The 20,964-nt window shown below is 32.4% G+C and overlaps 1 protein-coding gene across 4 annotated transcripts in view; it reads right to left on the reverse strand.

Annotated features, from left to right (window-relative positions):
- Window positions 1-770: 770 nt before the first annotated feature.
- The window catches only part of LOC7485079 (glycerophosphodiester phosphodiesterase GDPDL3), a 52,963-nt gene continuing 32,769 nt past the window's right edge, over window positions 771-20,964 (reverse strand). For 2 of the 4 annotated variants that reach the window (XM_052455994.1, XM_002300317.4), the window contains exon 10: window positions 771-1,235. In XM_052455994.1, the coding sequence (XP_052311954.1) occupies window positions 1,123-1,235 (113 nt within the window). In that variant the 3' untranslated portion in view covers window positions 771-1,122. Of the gene's footprint in view, window positions 1,419-1,758; window positions 2,243-2,948; window positions 3,092-3,759; window positions 4,045-4,153; window positions 4,193-4,619; window positions 5,122-5,292; window positions 5,403-6,105; window positions 6,400-7,488; window positions 7,909-20,964 lie in introns of those variants that run through there. The other 2 variants (XM_002300315.4, XM_052455995.1) reach the window with 2 other exon arrangements.

Below are 20,964 nucleotides of genomic sequence, written 5' to 3' on the forward strand. Positions count from 1 at the left end.
TGAGACCAATGTTTTTCTCTTGATAAGTTTTAGATTTATTTAATTCAGCGTGATTGCTTTATCTTGTTTACCATAGCATAACCTATATAACTTTAAAACCCCTTCAATTTCATATCATCTAACGTAAAAACTTGAATTAAACCTTTCTCGTGGGATTGACCTCTTGCTTACTTTATACTATCTTGTTTATTTAAGCTGGAATAATTAATTTGTGTTCAAAACCCCTTCAATTTCATATCATCTAGCGTAAAAACTTGAATTAAACCTTTCTTATGGAATCGATCTATTGCTTACTTTATACTATCTTGTTTATTTAAGCTAGAATAATTAATTTGTGTGACCGTGATATCACAATAATAAAAATGAAATTCTTCACCCAAATTTCAAATGAGCCACATTTTTTAGCTTGGTCATTTCTCTTTTAATTGTGTCTTTGCGCTACAAATTCAAACTTTATCTCATTAAATCGAACTGTTCGGAAATCTGACCGAAACCTTGAACTTCCGAGAATATACAAATAGAAAAGACCATAAAAAAAAAGAAGAAGCCATAAATGACACATGCAAAGTTGCAAAAAAAGCACTGAGGGTCTTGGCCTGGCGGTGGGAGGGGCTTGTCTCCTTCCACTGCTCCTAGGTTCGAGCCCTCATGTGCACGTCTGTCACATTTTTTTTTCTTTTTTTTTTAATAAGAGCTTCATCTCTTCATCCTTTTCTAAACAAGGAAAATCAGCTTGCAACTTGAAAGTCAGCAAATAACAAATGGAAATCTATCCTTGAAGTTTCTTCCATACCACCCATATACTTTACCATCAAAGAATAATAATATCTTACAACCATGAAACAGGCAGTCAATTCACCATTACATCTTACGTGTCCTCTAAGGAATTTGTTTTTTTTCACAACACGTAGGGAATTAAGGAAGAAAATGCCTACAATGCTACATCCAAAAGAAAGCTTCACAGCCGTCCAATAAATAACCCAAATGAGAGGGGAAAGAACACAAAAGATTAGCTTTCAACAGTCGTTCAACAAAAAGCTCCAAGGTGCTTCATCTTTGACCAAAGAGATTGGAAATGACAAAGCACATAATGATCTTGAATAGAGTGATCATGTTAAAGTTTTAAAGCAGCAGAAGAATGGTGATGAGCATAGCCAAATTGGACAGGAAGATGCACGCACCAATCTTGGGCAGCCCATTTGGAGCTCCTGGTGGTACTGCTGTAGCTCCACCACCTGGAACTGGGGGACTTGCTGTATGAGAGGGCAAGGGTCCCTCCACAACATCAGGTGCAGTTAACACTGGGTTTGGAGGCTCAGCTGGGGGCAAGGCAAAAGGTGGGATTAGCGGCATGAGACCGCCAGGCTGAGCAGGGCTCATGTAATGAGGTAAAACATTATAGCCCAAGCATCGGTTCCCTGCAATAAAATGGAGCAATGTGTTACTAAATGGCAAACAGATATCACTTCATGTCTGGTGGATAAATTTATTATGGAATTTCCCTCAAATCTGAAATGAGACTAACACAAATAATGGCAGTTAAATATACTCTCAAGTCATATTGTATGATCCTAACCTGATTTCTACACATAACATGTAATATGCGAACCTATTTTTCTCAGCCTAGTACAGTATGAAATTAAACTGACATTTTCATGAGAACAAGATCATCTAAGGAATAATTTTTCCAGAACATACAACTTCGTCCAGGATTCACTCTGTATTGTTGCATATAAACTAGAAACATCAGTGACTTACTCTTGTATCTGGCAGAAGTCAGAGGGAATTCTGTGATAACACCGCTGATGTTGACTCCCATGACGTAGGAGTTAATTTCAACTGTTGAATCTGAGAAGAAGTCCCATGCCTGAGATACAAACTCATTGCTGAAAGTTTCCACATAAACTGAGAGCCCATGCGATTGCAGCTTTGGCACAACATTTGTAACACCACTGAGGAATGAAGAACTTTCAGGAAAGACAGAAGCCTTGCTGATGACCACAGAATTAGCAAAGTCTTTGATGTCCTTCAGTGCTGCATCTTGAGCATCTTGAATATCCTCTTCAATCCGGTACACAAGCTCATAATTGCTTTCGTCCCTAAATTTCATTAGAACTGAGCTGTTGGTGGACTCAATCATAACTTTCTTGGAAGTTGGATCATCATAACCAGCTAAGCTCAAGACTTCAAGTACTTTGTCAGTAATGGGTAATCCCTCTTTCTCTATAAGATAGGCTGCGTTCTGAAATGAACAGAACAGACAACAAACATCAGTCAGGGTGGGAACAACCTTCATTTTTTCTACTGAGCTGCATGAAATGTGGACAAAAATAATAATCACATATTCTTCTTTTTTTTTGGCTGCTGTTGAAGACCTTATTCTATTATTCTATGAGAGAAATCCCCAGGCGTGCAATTATAGCTCAAAGGTCTGTACTAAGCATGTGAGCTGCTCATGAGACTAGAAGCATGGCAGGAAGTTACGCCAAAGGATGCGGTTAATACAACCACAGGAACCATTGTCATCTTTATTGCTACAAAAGAAATGAAAATGCAGATCGCTAGCAGATGAGATATCTGAAATGAGCAACCACTGAATATGATGGTCCATTAAGTTCCATCAACCATGGAAACTAATACCATGTGTGAAATGGTTTCCAAGTTGGGGAAGAAAAATAAAAGAGATAATATGTTCCACTAACAGAACTAACCAATTAAGCACTGCTTTTGTTTTACTAATAAGGTGTAGTGTGATGATAAATTTGATTTTGATAACATGCTTTCCATCCAACAGGAAAAATGTAAAATTTCCACAAACAATCAAAGGAATATCAAGTGCAAGCAGTTTATGCAAGTTCAGAGTAAAAATGCAGCAAATGCTATAGCAGGAATCAGATGATTCAAACAAAGGATCATGTACGAGTAATGTGAGCTTAGCAAAAACCCACCTCAATGCTAATCAAGACACCAGAAAGCGAGCTAGTGTTCTTTGCCAATGCTAAGAAATCAGACAATGTTAGAAACTTCCCTAAATTTTTGAATTTGGGATTCCGTAACAATTCATATTTTGAATATGGATTGGAAATCACCGCTACAATGAAAAAAGAAAAAGATCAATACAATATCATTTTCTTCAATGAAAACATTTGGACAATCATACATCCACAAAGAAACAACATATGGAATTCAAACAACAACAACTAGATTACAAAGCAGAATTTAGAGTTGGGCAGGAGTCAAAAAAGAGAGCAGAGGAATATTTCTGTTCCTTTTCTCACAAAATTCTACCTTTTAAAATGTAAAGAGAGCAAAATCAAAAGAATGGTGCCAGGCAAAGGACATTTGCGTTTAGTATTGTTCCAAGAATTGTAATCTCTGTAATTCTTTTCATGTATTTATTCTCAAATCTCAAGTGGTGGGAATAGCTGGTTATGAGATCTTGTCTTGTGACTCCCACGACCAAGACATTATTTCCTTTGAGCCCTAGATGGATGTGTTTTTTTGGCTGGCCACTCTTTATTTCTCTTCCTCAATGTCCTAAATTATTTTAACTTTGCGATCCAGTACTGAGCATTCTATTTTAACAGAATGTGAGGATTGAGTAATGCCCCTCCACGTAATTGTTTGTTCATAGGCCAAGATTTTTTCCCCCACTAAAAGGAAAAAAAATTTATAAAAAAAATCATGTTTTATTGGGAAGGGGGTGCAACAGAAGATTGAAAAAGCAAAAGAAGTAAAAGCCAACCAGTTTGAACTTACGAGTTAAGTTCTGAATCTCACTCCATGTTAAGCTAAAGGTGAATATCCCACTGCCTGCCTTAATCTGTGGAATATTCTGTTCACGATTGCTGTAAATTGATTGGGCAACTGTTGTACTGTCATAAAGATTTATAGAGCCTAAGCAAAATGGTATCCCGTCTTTTGATATTTGAACAGGACAATCAATAACATCAGCACCATCTAAAATAGCTTTCTGGTAAGCCAAATCAGTGCAACCAGGGTAGTCTCCACTTGCACCATTTTTTGAGATGACCGAAAGGTTCACTGAACCATGAGAAAAGGAGGACAGAAGAGCTAAGTACTAATGTTCAAAAAATGCAATATCCTTTGAAGTTAAATCTCATATAAAAAGAATCAGAAAATAATTTTGCACCTTGAGGTGTAGCATTCTTGCCCAGACCAGAAAAACAATCTGCAATACAGAAGGAGAAATCAGAATCTCAAAATATTTATTCTCCGGATTAGGAGAAATATCCAGACAGAACTTAAGCATTATAATCTTTAACTCCAACCGAAAGATTACAGCTAGGATAAGAAGAGAAATTGTCTCAATGGTTCTATGAGTCAATGATAACAGCAGTCACAGTACTAAACCTTTTAAGTTCGACCAAAATTTGAATCATGCAGTGATAAGGAATAAAGTATCAAGCATGTTCTGACATGAGAAGCTAGAAGTAGCAACAGTTGAAAGTTAAATGATGGTAGGCAGGCTAACAACTGTTCCCATAAAGAAATTACTGCTAAATGTCCAGTTATTTAAGTTGAAAAACACTAGATTGAACCAATAGTTCACGGTTTGTTCAGATCCATGATGCTTAAAGAGAAGGATTACAGCTTACCAATAGTCGCAGAAGGAGTTACTGGAAAGTCAGAGAGCACGCCATCAACAGAGAATTCACCATTGTCAACAAATCTGAGATACTCAGTTACAGGATCATAACTGTAATTGTAACTTAGTGGAACGTCATTATAAAATTCTGATACAAAAACCTCTAGCCCTGCCTTGTGTGCATCCGAGACGATAGAAGTATGAGGTTGTAAGTAATTACTTGCATCTAAAGGCCATATGTATGACTTAGGGATAAGAATTCCAGATGCAAATGTCTTGATGAAAGTAAAGTTCTTTGAGAGAGAACCATATGTCTCATTTGTTGATGGCTCGATGACATTTGATTCCAGAAACCGGAAGACCAGTTTTGTTATATTTAGGTTAAATCTCTTAACAATACTTCTCAAGAAACCCGCTTCTGGTGATGAGAGATGATTAATGACAACCCTTCTGTATAGAGACAGTACATAGCTTCTCATACTCAAATTGTGCTGTGTGAAGAATGCATCATGCTGCAAAAGTATCAGAACAAAAAGATTTGGTTGAAATAATAGATGGTAGTGCACGTTCCACTGAATTAAAGGGAAGGGAAGAACAGAAACAACAGTAAAGAAGGCTTCATGTTAATAAGTTCATAGAAGGTACTGGTGTAAGATAAAACAGAAATTATATTGCTTCTCTACCTGAATATTCAACCATAAGCCTGGTGGTTTTAAGGTAGCCACATCCTCAACAGTTTGGATGGGATAAATGTAATCAAACCTTTCACTCCGAGAAAAGATTCCCTGATTCACTGTCAAGGAAAAACAATGTCAGAATCAGAAGTTCAAGGCAGGAATTGAGAAGTTAAGAAACAGTTGATCCACACAGACTGGTATGCTAAGAAAATTTTCATAGTCAATCTCATGAAGATCAATTTAGATAAAATCTCCTTCAGAGACTAATGAGCAGGTCCCTATCAGTAAAATCTGAAGATCAACAATGGGATATCCAAATCCAAAAACAAAACAACCCCCCATTGGTTTTTTCTTCAAATATTTGATTGAAGTATCCTATCTGCAATAAAACTCTCAGTGTCTCTAAATGACCTGATGTTATTAACTGTCTTTCATGCTTGACCATTACTATCACTTATACATCAAGCAAACTTCACAAACAGAAGGACTATAACAACAACAATAAATAATAAGAATGGAGAATAAACAGCTTGTACTTTTGTGTTATTCTTATGCAAATAAAAGGGGTAAGGTCTTGAGTTTGACTCCCGCCTTTGTCAATTCATTGCTAATTTCAACAAAAAATGAAAAGAAGGAAATGGCAGCTGATTCACTTGATTCATGCAAATTTTTAGCAATCAACAATAAGAAAATCTGGATATTTCAAATGATCACTTCATGTAATAATAATACTTTACAAGAAGTATAGAAATAAACAGGCTACCAAAAAATGACCAATAACCATATGAAGCAAGTTGTTGAAGTCTTAGCCAAACTCACAGGATACAAGTGACAATTCATTGAGAGTGAAATCCACTGTGAACCATCCTCGGGTAGGAATTCCATTAACTAGGTACAACTTATCCTTATTTTGCATAACTTGTGCAATGCTAGTAGAATTGTCAAGCCTGAGATCAGGGGCACAAATCCCCACACTATCTTTAGTTAACTGCACATCACACCATAGGACAACACCCGGCAAACTTGTAAGTGTTGCAAACTGGAAAGCATCTGAGCTAGAATCAGGAAATAATCCTGAAAACCCGCCACGTGCTATGACTAAAGGGGGATTTCCTGCAGAATGAAATTAATTAGTGAGCTTTTTTCATTATAAGGTCGATTGACTCTACTCAAATGTGTTATAGGGTCATATTTTTATCCATGCAAATTTACTGCAACACAGATTGCAAGTTCACTAACCAAAAATTGTTATTGCAACACAAATTACATCAAATTATTTTGTGAGCATATAAGAATTAGTTAAGTTGCAAGTTCAACATTTTTTGGGTATTCATAATAGAAATATTTTGGAAAGCACCAAGAATCTTATGAGTAGCCATTTTTCTTGAAAGAATTTTATTGACCAACATTCTTTTTTGTCAATTTTCTCAACAAACTCAGATTTATAGAAACCTCCGGTTTTTGGAAAGCCAGGTTCAAGCAAATTAACTATCACATAAAACAATTGACTTATCAGAACTTAGAGTGTGGGGAAATGTAAAAAGAAAAATGAAAAACCACCCACAACACCAATATCCAAAAGCCTGTAATTCATGAAAAAGAAATGCATGCACTTTTTTTTTTGTGTATAATGAACTGAACTGGTAGGAATTTCATATAAATTGAAGGTTTTCCATAAATGACATGATGTGATTTCTCCAAGAAAAGAAAGAAATTCAAGAATTCATTTTGCATAAGCCCATGATGAGATCAAAATCAGCTTTCGAAAAAGAAATCAATTTTAATCTTTGAATTTAAAGTAATCTTCAAGGCCCAATACAAACAAGTTATCTTATTCTAGAAATAGTAACCATGTTGTTCCTTGCTATTTTCTTAACTAAAGCTTATTTAAAACGGTGTTTAACGATCTAAGATACCATAAATAAAATTATCACAAATTCTACTAATTACTCATTTATCATAAATCAAATGTAAAAAAAAAAAAAAAGTAAAATATTGCATCTCTTATATATTTTCAATATTTATTTAAGGCCAAATCTTCAAAGACGGAAAGCAAACTCCCTACAAATGCAACTAGCTCCTAAGCTGTAATTCTAAAATAGAAAATCGAGCATCACATGCATTTTCCTAGCAAACAAACACAAAATCTAGAGGGAGAGAGAAATCTGAGTGCGTGGTAGTGAGAGAAAAGCAAAGACAGACCGGTGAGTGTTTGCCAGGTAGTAGCAGATCCCTGAGCAGAGACAACAACCACCAATGACTGAAGTAGTAGTACAGCTAGTAGAGGAGTGAAGAACGAGCGTAAGTTACACATTGCCGGAAAATCTAGCCGGCGACTTGTTGGAGGAGCTTAAGCAAAACTCCGGCCAATATATATATATATAGACAGAGACACCGACCATTAATCTTACTAAAACAAATATATCAGATAATATGTGGTAAATTAACAATTGAGTTGGACTAGAGATCCCTATCTGCCCACTCAGTGATGGAATCGGGATGGCTCGAGCCACTGAGTAAAAGGTGACAAGTGCTGGTTGGAAGACAGCTAGAATGGCGTCCACACCATGAGCACAAACAATCCGGCAACAGTCCACTTGTCATGATATGATTGGTTCTCCTATTTTAGGAGAAGGTGACTTGTCAGCACGCAACGAGAAAACAAGAAGACATCCACAAACGACAGAAGATATTGGAAAAAGATGATGGTGAACCAATTGGCAACAATAGTTTACATTTAGGAGTCAATAAATAGACTTATCATTTTGACATGACTATTTTAATAATGACCCGTTGTTTTTTTATAATAATTATATATTTATTTACTAATTCTTTGTTTTATATATATTGTGGTTTTCTTGGGTTTTTAATGGAATATATATATATATATATATATATATAAACTAAACCTAGAGATCTTTTCATTATACACGCATGCATTGTGCATCCTTTTACAAATTATTATTAATTAAATAAGTGATCTTGTTTTTTTCATTTTAATCTCTAATTTGTTTTTTTTGTACTGAATCTTTTTCTAGCAAAGTTGATAGTCAATTGTTTCAAAATGGTTAACAAAAGGCAAAATTAAAGGATAAAAGACTAAAGGGAAAATAAATGTTGTTTCTATTGATCTTTAAGTAATACATTTATGATTTTATATATGTTTTGCCGATAATAATAATATCAAAATTATACTAATAATATGCTTGGTTGAGAATAACTTTAAACTTGTTTTATATGAAGAATATCAACAAGCATGGATCATGTCCAAGAAGAAAGCAAAACGAAGTATTTATTTTAGTGCTCATGATGTAATCATATTATTCGATAGTTTCACCTACATTTAACTAGTGTTTTGCCTATGTTTTATGTATAAAATGCCTTGATATTCTTTGTTTTATGTTTTGAAGGCACCTTTAGATGAAAGATGCAAAAAGGAGTAAATTGGAGGTAATTGACAGATTTGACCCTCAGTCGATGTTTTGTGCAGAGCGTGAGTTCTAGAAGTCGAAATGAAGTGATTCTAGTGGCATTAGAAAGATAACATCCATACCTTTCTGGAAATATAAGTCAAGAAAAATAAAAATACAAAGAGCATGGAAATCACATCCTTCAAAGTCAAAACTCGCATTCTGCCAGTGTTGACCTTTGTCCATTAAAAATTCAATATCTGGAGCTACAGACATCCAATTGATGCAAACTCAATTGTGTTGGATTCCTGACTCAAATTCGTACAAACGCTCCAAATTTCAGCCAAAAAAAATGTCATATGAGGGAGATATGATTTTTCAAAGATGACAACTGAATTCTGCCAGCAAACAGGTTTCATGAAGAAACGAATCCAAATTACATCCCGAAGCATCCAAACCGACATCCAAGTTTTAATTTCAGCAATTTAGCTCCTCTAGTAAATCAATCCAGAAGGTCAAGGAAGGCAGCCACCAACCTCAAGCCACCAACCTCAAATCACCAACCACAAACCAGCTGCCAACCACCAGCCACCAGCCGTCAGCCGCCTTCACACTACCACCATCTATCGATGTTCACACTTGAACTTTGATTCTTCTTACTTACATTTTGTGTATAAATAGGCAGCTAAGTTTATGCTATGAAGAGAGCCAATAGGGAAGGAAAGAGAGCCAAGAGAGGGAGAGGGAGTGCAGTGGAATAAAAGAAAGAGGGGTGGCAGCCATAAGAGAAGAAACACAAACTCTCCCCTCTACAAATCAGAAATCATGTATTCTTTCATCTTTAGGAGTAGTTGTTCAATAGATATGCAAGGCTAAGCTCGTTTTCTTGGTTGCAAGGACGCAAACACCTTCAGATTTCAAGAACAATGAGATTTATTCTTCCATTTATTTTCAGTTTGTATTATGAATGAGTATGTTTGTTTTCCTATGCATATTTCCTGTGATTGTTTATCTTAATTGCTAGAGCGGACTCTAAGTTATTATTGTGAACAATTTATTGCTAAGTTTGATATCAAAACCGGAGTTGTGGTATATAAACTTGTGAAGCAACTAAGCTTGATAATTGTAGCGGAACTACGTTATTAAACTTAGGGAGAACATTCGATCAAATGCAACACAAACTGACAACTTGGTTGTTAAGATTAATGACTTTATCTAGATCTTAAGGCTGCCATTGGATTAAATCATTAGTGCGGACACTGTGATTGTTTGTTGGTTAGGGTTAATTATACAGCGGATCTGTTAATTAACCAACGTTAAGAAAAGATAAAAATTCAGAATATAAACTGGAGTTTCGTTTCAAGGATCGGTTGTGATTTCTGTTGGTGGATGTGTGCTTGCGACCAAGGTTTGTTTTCTTGATATATTTCAGTTTCAATTGATTTTGTTTATTAGTGTAATTTCTACCATAGTTTAGATCATTGTAAATCAAACCCCCCCAATTACATAACGTATAGCATAAAAATCTGAACTAAACCTTCCTCGTGGGATCGACCCCTTGCTTGCTCTATACTATCTTGTGTGTTTTAAGTTAGGGTAATTAATTTGTGCGACCGCGACATCGCAACAGCTCATGTGTAAATCTTTAAATACTACTTGAAAGCAGTAATTAAAATGAATTCACACATTTCACTTCACATATATTTTAAAAGGATTGATAAAGCGGTTCTAAGAATTCATCAAGTTTAAAACTATCAAAACTAGAATTATACATGAACCAGTTGATCATTTGATGATACCAAATGAACCGGTCGACTGCTTGCTCATCAGGGATGAACACCTAGAAATTTATAGAAACTGGTCGATCGCTTCAGCCGTCAGTGGGTCTAACGACTGGTTTCTTTTAGAAACTTATAAATAGCTCTCATTCTTGCAAAACTGTAAGAGAATTCCGAACATACAATATATAGAGACTATTTCAAAAGCAAAACTAGCTAGAAATCATCAATCCTAACATACTATAATGTTATGCTAAATTCAACCTTCATATTCTAGCACAAGAGTATAAATTCTCACACTCACTATACTTAAACACTTTCATACTTTCTAAGTGTTATTTAGTGAGTTATAGACATCATAGTTTTCAATTGTATTATCTACTCTTTAAAAGAGTGTTGTCACATTTCAAACAATTGTAAACCTTCAAAAGTATAGGTGAAAAACTCTTGGTCATTGGTGAGGTGCATCTACAAGGTAAAAAATCTGAAGTTGATATTTCTTCAAGTGGTGAATAAAGGGCTCAACAAGGATTCATCAAGGACATTGTAATCTCTAACTTGGATTAGTAAAGAATATAGAGTCTATAATAATATAACACTGTGTCTTGAAGAATTCATGTATGTTGTCTTCAAGGAAACTCAAAATGATAAAATTGTTGAGATTCTTTATCACATTAATGAATGTGGTCAACATTTGAGTCTTAATGATAAGACCCCCATGGAGGCTAACAATAAAAAAATAAACAAAGACCAACCAAGCACAAGTAATCAATAAGAGATGGTAAGTAACTCTTTTATTCCACCAAAAGAGTTAAGGTACATAATCTCTTACCTTTTTGAGTTAATTATTGACAACCATTTTGAAGAACAAAGGCTATAACTTCATTTACAAATATAAATGGTCATTTTGTTTTTGTTTCATATATAAAACCTAAATCATTTCTTGAAACTGAAAATGATGATAATTGAATTTTAGCCATGCAAGATGAGTTAAACCAATTCAAAAGAAAATTATGTATGAGAACTAGTCCTTAGACATAACAACCAATTAATTATTGGAACTAAATGGGTTTTTAGGAACAAAGTTGATGAGCATGAGACCATTGTTAGAAATAAAGCTAGACTAGTTGTCAAAAGTTATAATCAAGAAGAAGATATTGATTATAAAGAAACCTTTACACTGATGGCTCGATTAAAATAAATAAGAATGCTTTTAGCTTTTTGCATGCCATGCTAATTTTACACTTTTTTAAATGAATGTTAAAAGTGCATTTTCAAATGGTCTTATTATGGAAGAAGTGTATGTTAAGCAACCTCAAGGTTTTAAAAACTTTCATTTTCCCGATCATGTTTTCAAACTCAAATAGGCTTTATATGGTTTAAAACAAGCAACATGAGCATGGTATGATAAATTAAAATCTTTTCTTATTGATAATAGTTTTAACATTGGTAAAATTAACATCACCCTCTTCACAAAGAGAAAAAGGTAAAGATATCTTGTTTGTGTAAATATATGTTGATGTTACTATATTCGATGCTACTAAGGAATCTCTTTGTAAGGAATTTGCAGGATGTATGCAAGATGAATTTGAAATGAGCATGATGGGAGAATTAAATGTTTTTCCTTAAATTGCAAATCAAACAAGCAAAGAATGACATCTTCATCAACCGAAGCAAGTGTATCAAAGATCTACTAAAAGATTTGGGATGAAACATGTCAAAGAAGTTGACACACCTATAAGAACATCAACCAAGCTTGATATGGATGAAAATGATAAGAATATAGACATCACCAAATATTTAGGTATAATCGGTTTATTCTTATATTTAACTCCAAGTATACTCGATATTATGTTTTGTGTATGTCTATGTGGAAATTTTCAAACATGTCCTAAAGAATTCCATGTTAGTGCTATAAAATGAATTTCTTTGATATTTGCATGTACAATTGATTTAGGGTTGTGGTATTCGAAAGGAAACGAGTTGAATTTGAATCGGTATTCAGATGTTGGATTTATTGGGTGTAAAGTTGATAAAAATAGTACTAATGAAACTTGTTATTTTAGGATCATCACTAGTATCTTGGGCTAGTAAAAAACAAAACTCAATAGCCCTATCAACAACTGAAGTCGAATATATTATAGCGGGTAGTTGTTGTGCATAAAGTTTATGGATAAAACAAACCTTAAAAGACTCTGGTCTTAATTTTGATAATATATTGTTGGTTAATTGTGTTTAATTGTTTATTTAAATTAATCACAATATTTGTAAATATTAGTTGAACACCTAATTCAACTCTTTTAGGTGTTATTATTGCCTTAATCTTAGAACAACAATTTCCAAAAATATACGTTACTCCTCCTATTTTTCACTTTATCACTTTTTAGCCCTTTTAGTTTTTTAAAATGCATTTTAGTCCAAAATTTTATTTTTCTTGTTTCTTAGTCTTTGTTTTAGAGTGGAGGGATAAATTCGTTAGATTCCAATGATAGAGAGAGAAAATATTTGTTGACATCAATTTAGATCACTAAAAAAGTCAATTTTGATGTTAATGGGTTCCAATCGATGAGATGAGTTGTAATGGGGTGTTATTTGGCCTTCCTATTGCTTGAGATGATATATTTGAGCTCAACAAGGTTTTTGAATTCTGGTTGATTTTAGGTTTATGGACATGTTTTTAGGTTATTTGATCCCATAAACAAGCTTAACAAGGTCTTTAGGGTATTTTCTAAGTGTTTTAGGTCACAAATAGGTTGAAAAAATAAATTTTATGAAAAAAATACTACTACCCTAATTTTTCAGCGACTCTCTATTCGTTGGATTCTGGAGACGTAGATGACATGTCTTTTGCCTCGTTTTATTTTTTAAATAGTGAGCAGACGATGTGTTGTCCACCCTCTATTATTAGAAAAAAAAAAAAAGGCTCAACGTGCCAGCCATGCCTATGTTTATGGGCCAGATGTGTGGCTTGGCCTGCGCACTTGGCTGAATTGATATTTTTTAAAATGATATTTTTTTTAATGCTTTTTTAGCTCTTTAAAATTAAAAAAAAATTTCGTCCTTCGTCATTTAAGTTTCTCTTTTTGTTATTTTCATTAAAAAAAAAAAACCTTTTTGTTTATCCAACTTTAAAAAAGGCTATTTTTTCTTTTTTTAGCCCCACACTTCGTGTGACTAAATAAAGAATAATTTAAGAGATAGAAAGTTATTAAATTCAATATGATACATGACCCAAATCATGAGTTTAATAGGTTGATTTAAATTTACTTGGGTCTTTTTTTTTGTCTTTTTTGAATTGAATATTTTTAATTTTTAATTTAGTCTTTCAACATTCAGTTCCTTGGGTATTGAGCCTTGTTATTTGTTTTGATTTGCTTTAGATGGATTATCATGGTCTTATGATTTAGGTTGCAAATTGAGCTGGTTAATCTTGATTAACTCAGGTCGATCTAATATGTTGTTGTTACAATATTTGAGAAAATAATTATTCAATATATCATCATCTCAATATTAAAAAAATATATCATAAAATATGTGTTGGATTTTGTATTCATGATTAATTCTTTTTCAGAAAACACATCATCAATCCCTAAAGGTTTTTTTTTTTTTTTTTTGCATTAGAAAAAAAGATTTATGGAAAAGTGTGTTTTTAAAATCTTTCAGTTCAAAAATATTGTTATTGTTAAATAAAAATAATAATTTCTTTCCCCTCAAGATTGTGTCGCTCATCCAAAATGATTAATATAATCATAATATTTTTTTATTTTTAAAAAATATTAAATTGATAATAATTTTAATGATTTTAATAAAAAAATAAAAAGTTATTTTAAAGTGTTTTTACATATTAATAAACATTTTATACACAATTATTATGCTGCCATCAACATTTACATTAAAAAATATATAACTCTCTTTCACTATAGTCAAATAACCCTCGAAGGTTTATCCTTTTAATAAATTATTGTATTTGGTATTAGTTCATCTTAAAAAAAATTATATGTTTTTTATACATATCATCAACAAGTTTGGTTATTTTCTATTTCCATAGCCGATTTTATCTTATGACAATATTATAAAGAGAGGTTTATCAGCTTTTATTGCAAACTAAATTCTCTTCTTCTTCTTTTTTTCTATTGATACTCATCTAAATTTTAGGCTAACATATGAATTTTAAAACGTTTATTTTTATTTTAAATATAAACAAAAATAATGCTATATAATTGATTAATTTTTAGAATTAGAAAAACTATTTAATTTATTATTAAAATAAAAACCAAGAGACTAATTTATAATTTATTGTGTTATTGAGTTTATTTGTCTAAAAATATGCAATGTGTATTTATGATATGTTAAACCGTTTATTATTGTGGTAATTTTTATTTTTTTATTTAATTATAAAGAAATTTTTTTTTGATTAGTCAAATAATTTATATTTTTAAATTGAACCCCACATATAATTACATTTCAAACATTAATTTTATAAAAACTAAAATAATTTTTTTATCTCACAACAATTTTAACTAAACAGTTTATATTTTTAAAATTACTAATAAAATTACTTATTAAATTCTTTTTTAAAAAAACTGCAATTGCATAAGCTAAACACTACCTAATCTAACTTGCGTTTTGAATTTTGTTATCTTGACGGTGAGATCAGCTGGCTTAAGGTTTTTAAATTATTTGACTGGATGATGAGCTGAGAGAGGTTTCTATTATCATTACTTGTTATTTTAATGAAAGCTTCGTGTATTCAATTCATGGAAGTCTGTACAATGACAATAATGCCCTGAGGTAAAAGGATTGGTGAGGGAGTTCCATTTGTGTTACGGTGAACCATACTTCTAACCTTCTTTTTTTATTTTATTGTATTAGTTGCGAATAAGTTCTTTATTATATTTGATTATAGGAGTAATTGACTGATTTATTTTTATACATTGGATAGTATTCTTTGACATGTTCATCCTTATATATTTATTATTTTCTCCCATATATTGTTTTTTTATTATTATTTGATAAAATACCCCTCAAATTATAAGAACATTAAAAAAAAAGGGTGAAACTTAACTATAAAAAATTAAAGAAACTTGAAAACTTTAGGAAAAGAACTTACAAAACATAATAACAATAAAAAGAAAAAAGAAAAAAAATGAAAGTACCTAGTAAAATCTAAAGGTTAAAAAATTGATCTGATTTTGTAGGACACGAGTTCTAAACATTTTTCATTAGTCTCTATGTTTTTTCTATATTTTTATTAATTATTTTAATTTTTTTGAAATATTCAAAGTTTTTGTCTTTCTGAATTTTTTAATTTTTTTAGTTTTTTTGTTCTTAGATTCGGTTAATTTTTTAAAAAATTGTAATTTTTTATATCCTTATAAATATATAAGGATATATGAATTTTAAGAAAATTCTCACATGGAGAAATATGTTCAAGGATCGATGAATATAATGTCCTTAAATCATATCTCTCTCTTTTTGAAAATTGAAATTCACTTGCCAATAATTATTCTTCTAACTTGAATTTTGATTTTCAATTATAAAATTTTCTTTCTTTTCTTTATTTTTTCCTAAGAATATATTTAGAAAGTTTGTTTTCGTGTTAATAATTTTAATGTGTTAATATATATATATATATATATATATATATATATATAGACAGAGACACCGACCATTAATCTTACTAAAACAAATATATCAAATAATATGTGGTAAATTACCAATTGAGTTGGACTAGAGATCCCTATCTGCCCACTTAGTGATGGAATCAGGATGACTCGAGCCGCTGAGTAAAAGGTGATGAGTGTTGGTTGGAAGACAGCTAGAATGGCGTCGACACCATGAGCACTAACAATCTGGCAACATTCCACTTGTCATGATATGATTAGGGGGCGCATTGAGGGAAGCAAAATGCGTGGAATGGTTCTCTTATTTTAAGAGAAGGTGACTTGTCAACACGCAAAGAGAAACAATAAGACATACTCGAATGACAGAAGACATTGGGAAAAGATGATGGTGAACCAATTTGCAACAATAATTTACATTTAGGAGTCAATAAATATACTTATCATTTTGACATGACTCTTTTAATAATGACCCATGGTTTTTTTATAATAATTATGTCTCCAATTTTTAAATTTATATTTATTTACTAATTCTTTGTGTATATACATATTGTGGTTTTCTTCGGTTTTTTATGGAATATATATATCAACAAAAACAAAAAAAGGAACTAAGCCTAGAGGTCATTTACTGGACACACCTGCATTGTCCATCTTTTTACAAATCATTATTGATTAAAAAAGTGGTCTTTTTTTTAATTTTAATCTCTCTTTTTTTACTGAATCCTTTTCTAGCCAAGTCGATGGTCAATTATTTCAAAATTGTTAACAAAAACTAAAATTAAAGGATAAACGACCAAAGAGAAAATAGGTGGTTGTTTCTATTGATCTTTAGGTAATATATTTATGATTTTATATATATTTTGATGATGATAATAATATCAAAATTATATTAATAATATGCTTAGTTGAGAATAAGCATTAAACATGTAAGAATACATCAACAAGCATGGATCAAGTCCAAGAAGGAAGCAAAATGAATTTTTCATTTTAGTGCTCATATATAAATCTTTATATCCTACTTGATAATACTAACAAAAATGAATTCACACACTTCACTTTGCATACATTTTAAAAGGATTAATAAAACGGTTCTAAGAATTCATCAGGTTTAAAACTATCAAAACTAGAATTATGTGTGAACTAGTTGATCGTTTGGTGATACCAAATGTTATTTAGTGAGTTATAGACATCATAGTTTTCAATTGTATCTACTCTTTGAAAGAGTATTGTTACATTTCAAACAATTGTAAACCTTCAAGAGTTTAGGAGAAAAACTATTAGTCATTGGTGAGATGCATCACCAAGGTAAAAAATCTTGAAGTTGAGATTTCTTCAAGTAGTGGAAAAAAAAGGGCTCAATAAGGATTCACCAAGGACATTGTAATATCTGGCTTGGATTAGTTAATAATATAATACTCAAGACCGGCTTGGTGCATGAGGTGTGGATGTGAGTTTGTTGAACCACATTAAAAATCGAGTTTGCAATCTCTCTTCCTTATCCTTTTACTTTACGCAATTTAATTATATTGTTGGTTAATTGTGTTTAATTGTTTTTTAATTAATTGCAATATGTGTTAATATTAGTGGAACATCTAATTCACTCATTTAGGTGTTATTGTTACCTTAATCCTATAACAATAATTGGCATTAGAGTCTGGTTCTCATTTATAAGTTTGCTTAGACTTTGAGTAGAATTGCAACCATTAGTTTTAATGTACAAAATAAAGGATCATCAACCTCTAGGCCACCTTTCTTTGATGGTAATGACTATGCCTATTGGAAAGCTATGATGATTCTATATCTTCAATCGATTGATTATTGATTAGTACTTAAAAGTGCATTTTTATCAAGGTTTTATATCATCATTTTGCACTTGAAGTATCTATAACTCCTTAACTAAAGCATGTTTTATAATAACAAGTCTGATACCATAAGATACCTTTAATTTATGGTAAATGTTTATCTTAAATGCAGGCCTATCACATAAATGAAAGGATTGATTGATGAGTTTAAGTACGGAAATTGAAAGGACAAAGAGAGGGCCAAACTTAGTAAAGAGATGTTGGTTCAGTCCAAACTGGAACACTGTTCGGTCATCGGGTCATATCTGGAGCTGTAGATCTTGGATTTATGTCTGCCTTATATGGATGGAAAGCTAAGAAATAGGCCTAAAACTTTCATGGGAGTCCAAGATTTAAAAAGGCTGTTTTCAAGTCCAAATTGTAGCAACAATGGAGAAGTCTGAATCTGTCCTGCAGCCCAGACACTGTTCAATGTTTAGCCCATATCTCGAGTTTTAGAACTCCAAATGACCTCCAATTTTTAACCTGGAAAGCTGAGACAATTTCCTAGAACTTTCATGATTTAAGTCTGTTCAAATTATGATGTTATCAATTACGTTTTTGGCAGACAATAAGATAAGGATTGTCACCAAGTCAAGATGTGGCCACCTACTCAACAATTAGTCAACAAATCAATAATTCTGAATTTTGGCCTATAAAAGGAGGTATTTGCCATGTATTTAGGCATCTTGGTTTTTAGATCAAGATCATGCTCTTGCTCTCTCTTTATATTTTGTAATGCTTAAGTTTTGCTTATATTAATCTCTTACTTATGCTTTTCATTTCCTTTCCTTGTTTATTTATGTTTCTCTCTTTCATTATGTTTAGTTAAGTTTATCATGTCAAGGTGAAAAGGTTACACTAATGGTGTAAGAATAAGTATAATATAAACTCAACATGGACCTTAATATTTGATACTAACATGTTTTATATTTGTTATCTTGTTCACTTTTAATACTTTGCTTGTTAAATGGTTAATCTAGATTTATGTTGTATAACCCTTGGTAGAACAAATACTTGGCACTTTCATAGCCCAACCATATGGTATAACCGACACCTGTGCTATGAAAGGAATTTGATTTGTTGTTAACATAAGTTATAATCATGAATGCCTGACAACATTTACAAGTATTAGCATTATTCAAATAAGATAACTAATGTAATCATGTTAACAATTTATAATCCGATTGGAACCTCCTTTGTGTGTGGTTTCCAGTTGAGTAATAAAAAGAGTTTATACTATACTTGTTTGAAATACCATTAGTGGATCCTCTAACCTTGACAATTATTTTATCATTGTTTAATCTTTATATCAATATCACATCTCAAAGCTCTCTTTGTTATTATTATTGTTGTTGTTGTTGTTGTTGTTTATAATTTATACAATTAACCTCCTTGTGGTTCGACCCCGGTCTTGCCGGGTTATTTATTACTTCGACACTCCTGCACTTGGGAGAAAACATCAATCTTTTGGTCGTGTCAAGTTTTTGGCGCCGTTGCCGGGGAGGTAAATTCTTGTAAAATTATAATATTTATTTTATTTTCTCTTTTCACCTTTCATTTTATCTAACTTTTGTTTTGTTTTGTTTTGTTTCCTTTTCTTTTCTTCTTTTTATTCTCTTCCTACACGTGCACGAGAGTTTGGTCACGTACATTAAGTGGTAGACTTTGTAGGGTATCCTTATCATTTTCAGAAAATATGGCCGAAGAAGATAACCAGTCGCTTCATAACGAGAATAATGAGAATATTCGTGTTAGAACACTTAGAGACCACATGAATCCCACAAGAACAAGTGCACCCTCATGCATAGTTTTTCCTCCTGATGCATCTCATTTTAATTTTAAGCCAGGCATTATTCAACTTTTACCTTGTTTTCATGGCTTAGATTTAGAAAATCCATACTTGCATTTAAGGGAATTTGAGGAGGTCTGTAACACCTATAATGACTCAAATTATAGCATGAACACCATCAGGTTAAAGCTTTTTCCTTTTTCATTAAAAGATAAAGCTAAAACATCTACAAAATTTGAGACCAGGATCTATTTGTGCTTGGGATGAAATGCAACAATAATTTTTAAAGAAATTTTTTCCATCTCCCAGAACAAACTCTTTCAAAAAACAAATCATCACTTTCACTCAAAAACCAAGAGAAACATTTTACCAATGTTGGGATAGGTATCGAGACTTGCTTAATACTTGCCCTCATCATGGTTTTGAGACATGGAGATTAGTTTCACATTTTTATGAAGGGTTAACACCTAGAGATAGGCAAATGGTTGAATTGATGTGCAATGAAACTTTTGAGGATAAAGACCCTAATGAAGCAATGGAGTACCTAGACTTGCTAGCTGAAAATGCTCAAAATTAGGATACTACAGGCACTTATGAGGCACCAAGTAAAACCCAACCTCATACATCTAGTGGAGGTATGTACAACCTTAGGGAATATCATGACCTCCAAGCCAAGTTTACATCTTTAGCTAGAAAAGTTGAGGCACTAGAATTAAAAAGGAGTGGTCAACTAAAATCTGTTCAAGACATTGTGTGTCAAATCTGTGAAACTAATGAACATTCAACCAATGACTGTCCAACTTTGCCTTCTTTTAAGGAATGTCTCCATGAACAAGCTCATGCTTTAAATAGTTTCCAAAGGCCCAATCATAACCTATACTCGCAAACATACAACCCTGGTTGGAGAAATCACCCAAATTTCAATTGGAAGAGTGATAATAATAATGCACAAACTTCACAGCCACCGTTTCAAGCACACCATAATTTTCAAAATTCTCATGGATATGCACCTCCTTATGCTCCACCTCCTAGAAGAAATCTTGAGGAAACATTGCATGCATTCATTGAAAAGCAAGAGACAATCAACACTCAACTTGCTCAAAGCATGACAGATTTTAAAGATACTCTTGCAAAATTGACATATGCTCTCAGTTTTCAAGAGAAAAGTAAGTTTCCATCTCAACCATAACAAAATCCAAAGGGGCAATACAATGTGAATGCAAGTAGTTCTGGAAG

Source organism: Populus trichocarpa, chromosome 1, assembly GCF_000002775.5.
Source record: "Populus trichocarpa isolate Nisqually-1 chromosome 1, P.trichocarpa_v4.1, whole genome shotgun sequence".
Lineage (NCBI taxonomy): Eukaryota > Viridiplantae > Streptophyta > Magnoliopsida > Malpighiales > Salicaceae > Populus > Populus trichocarpa.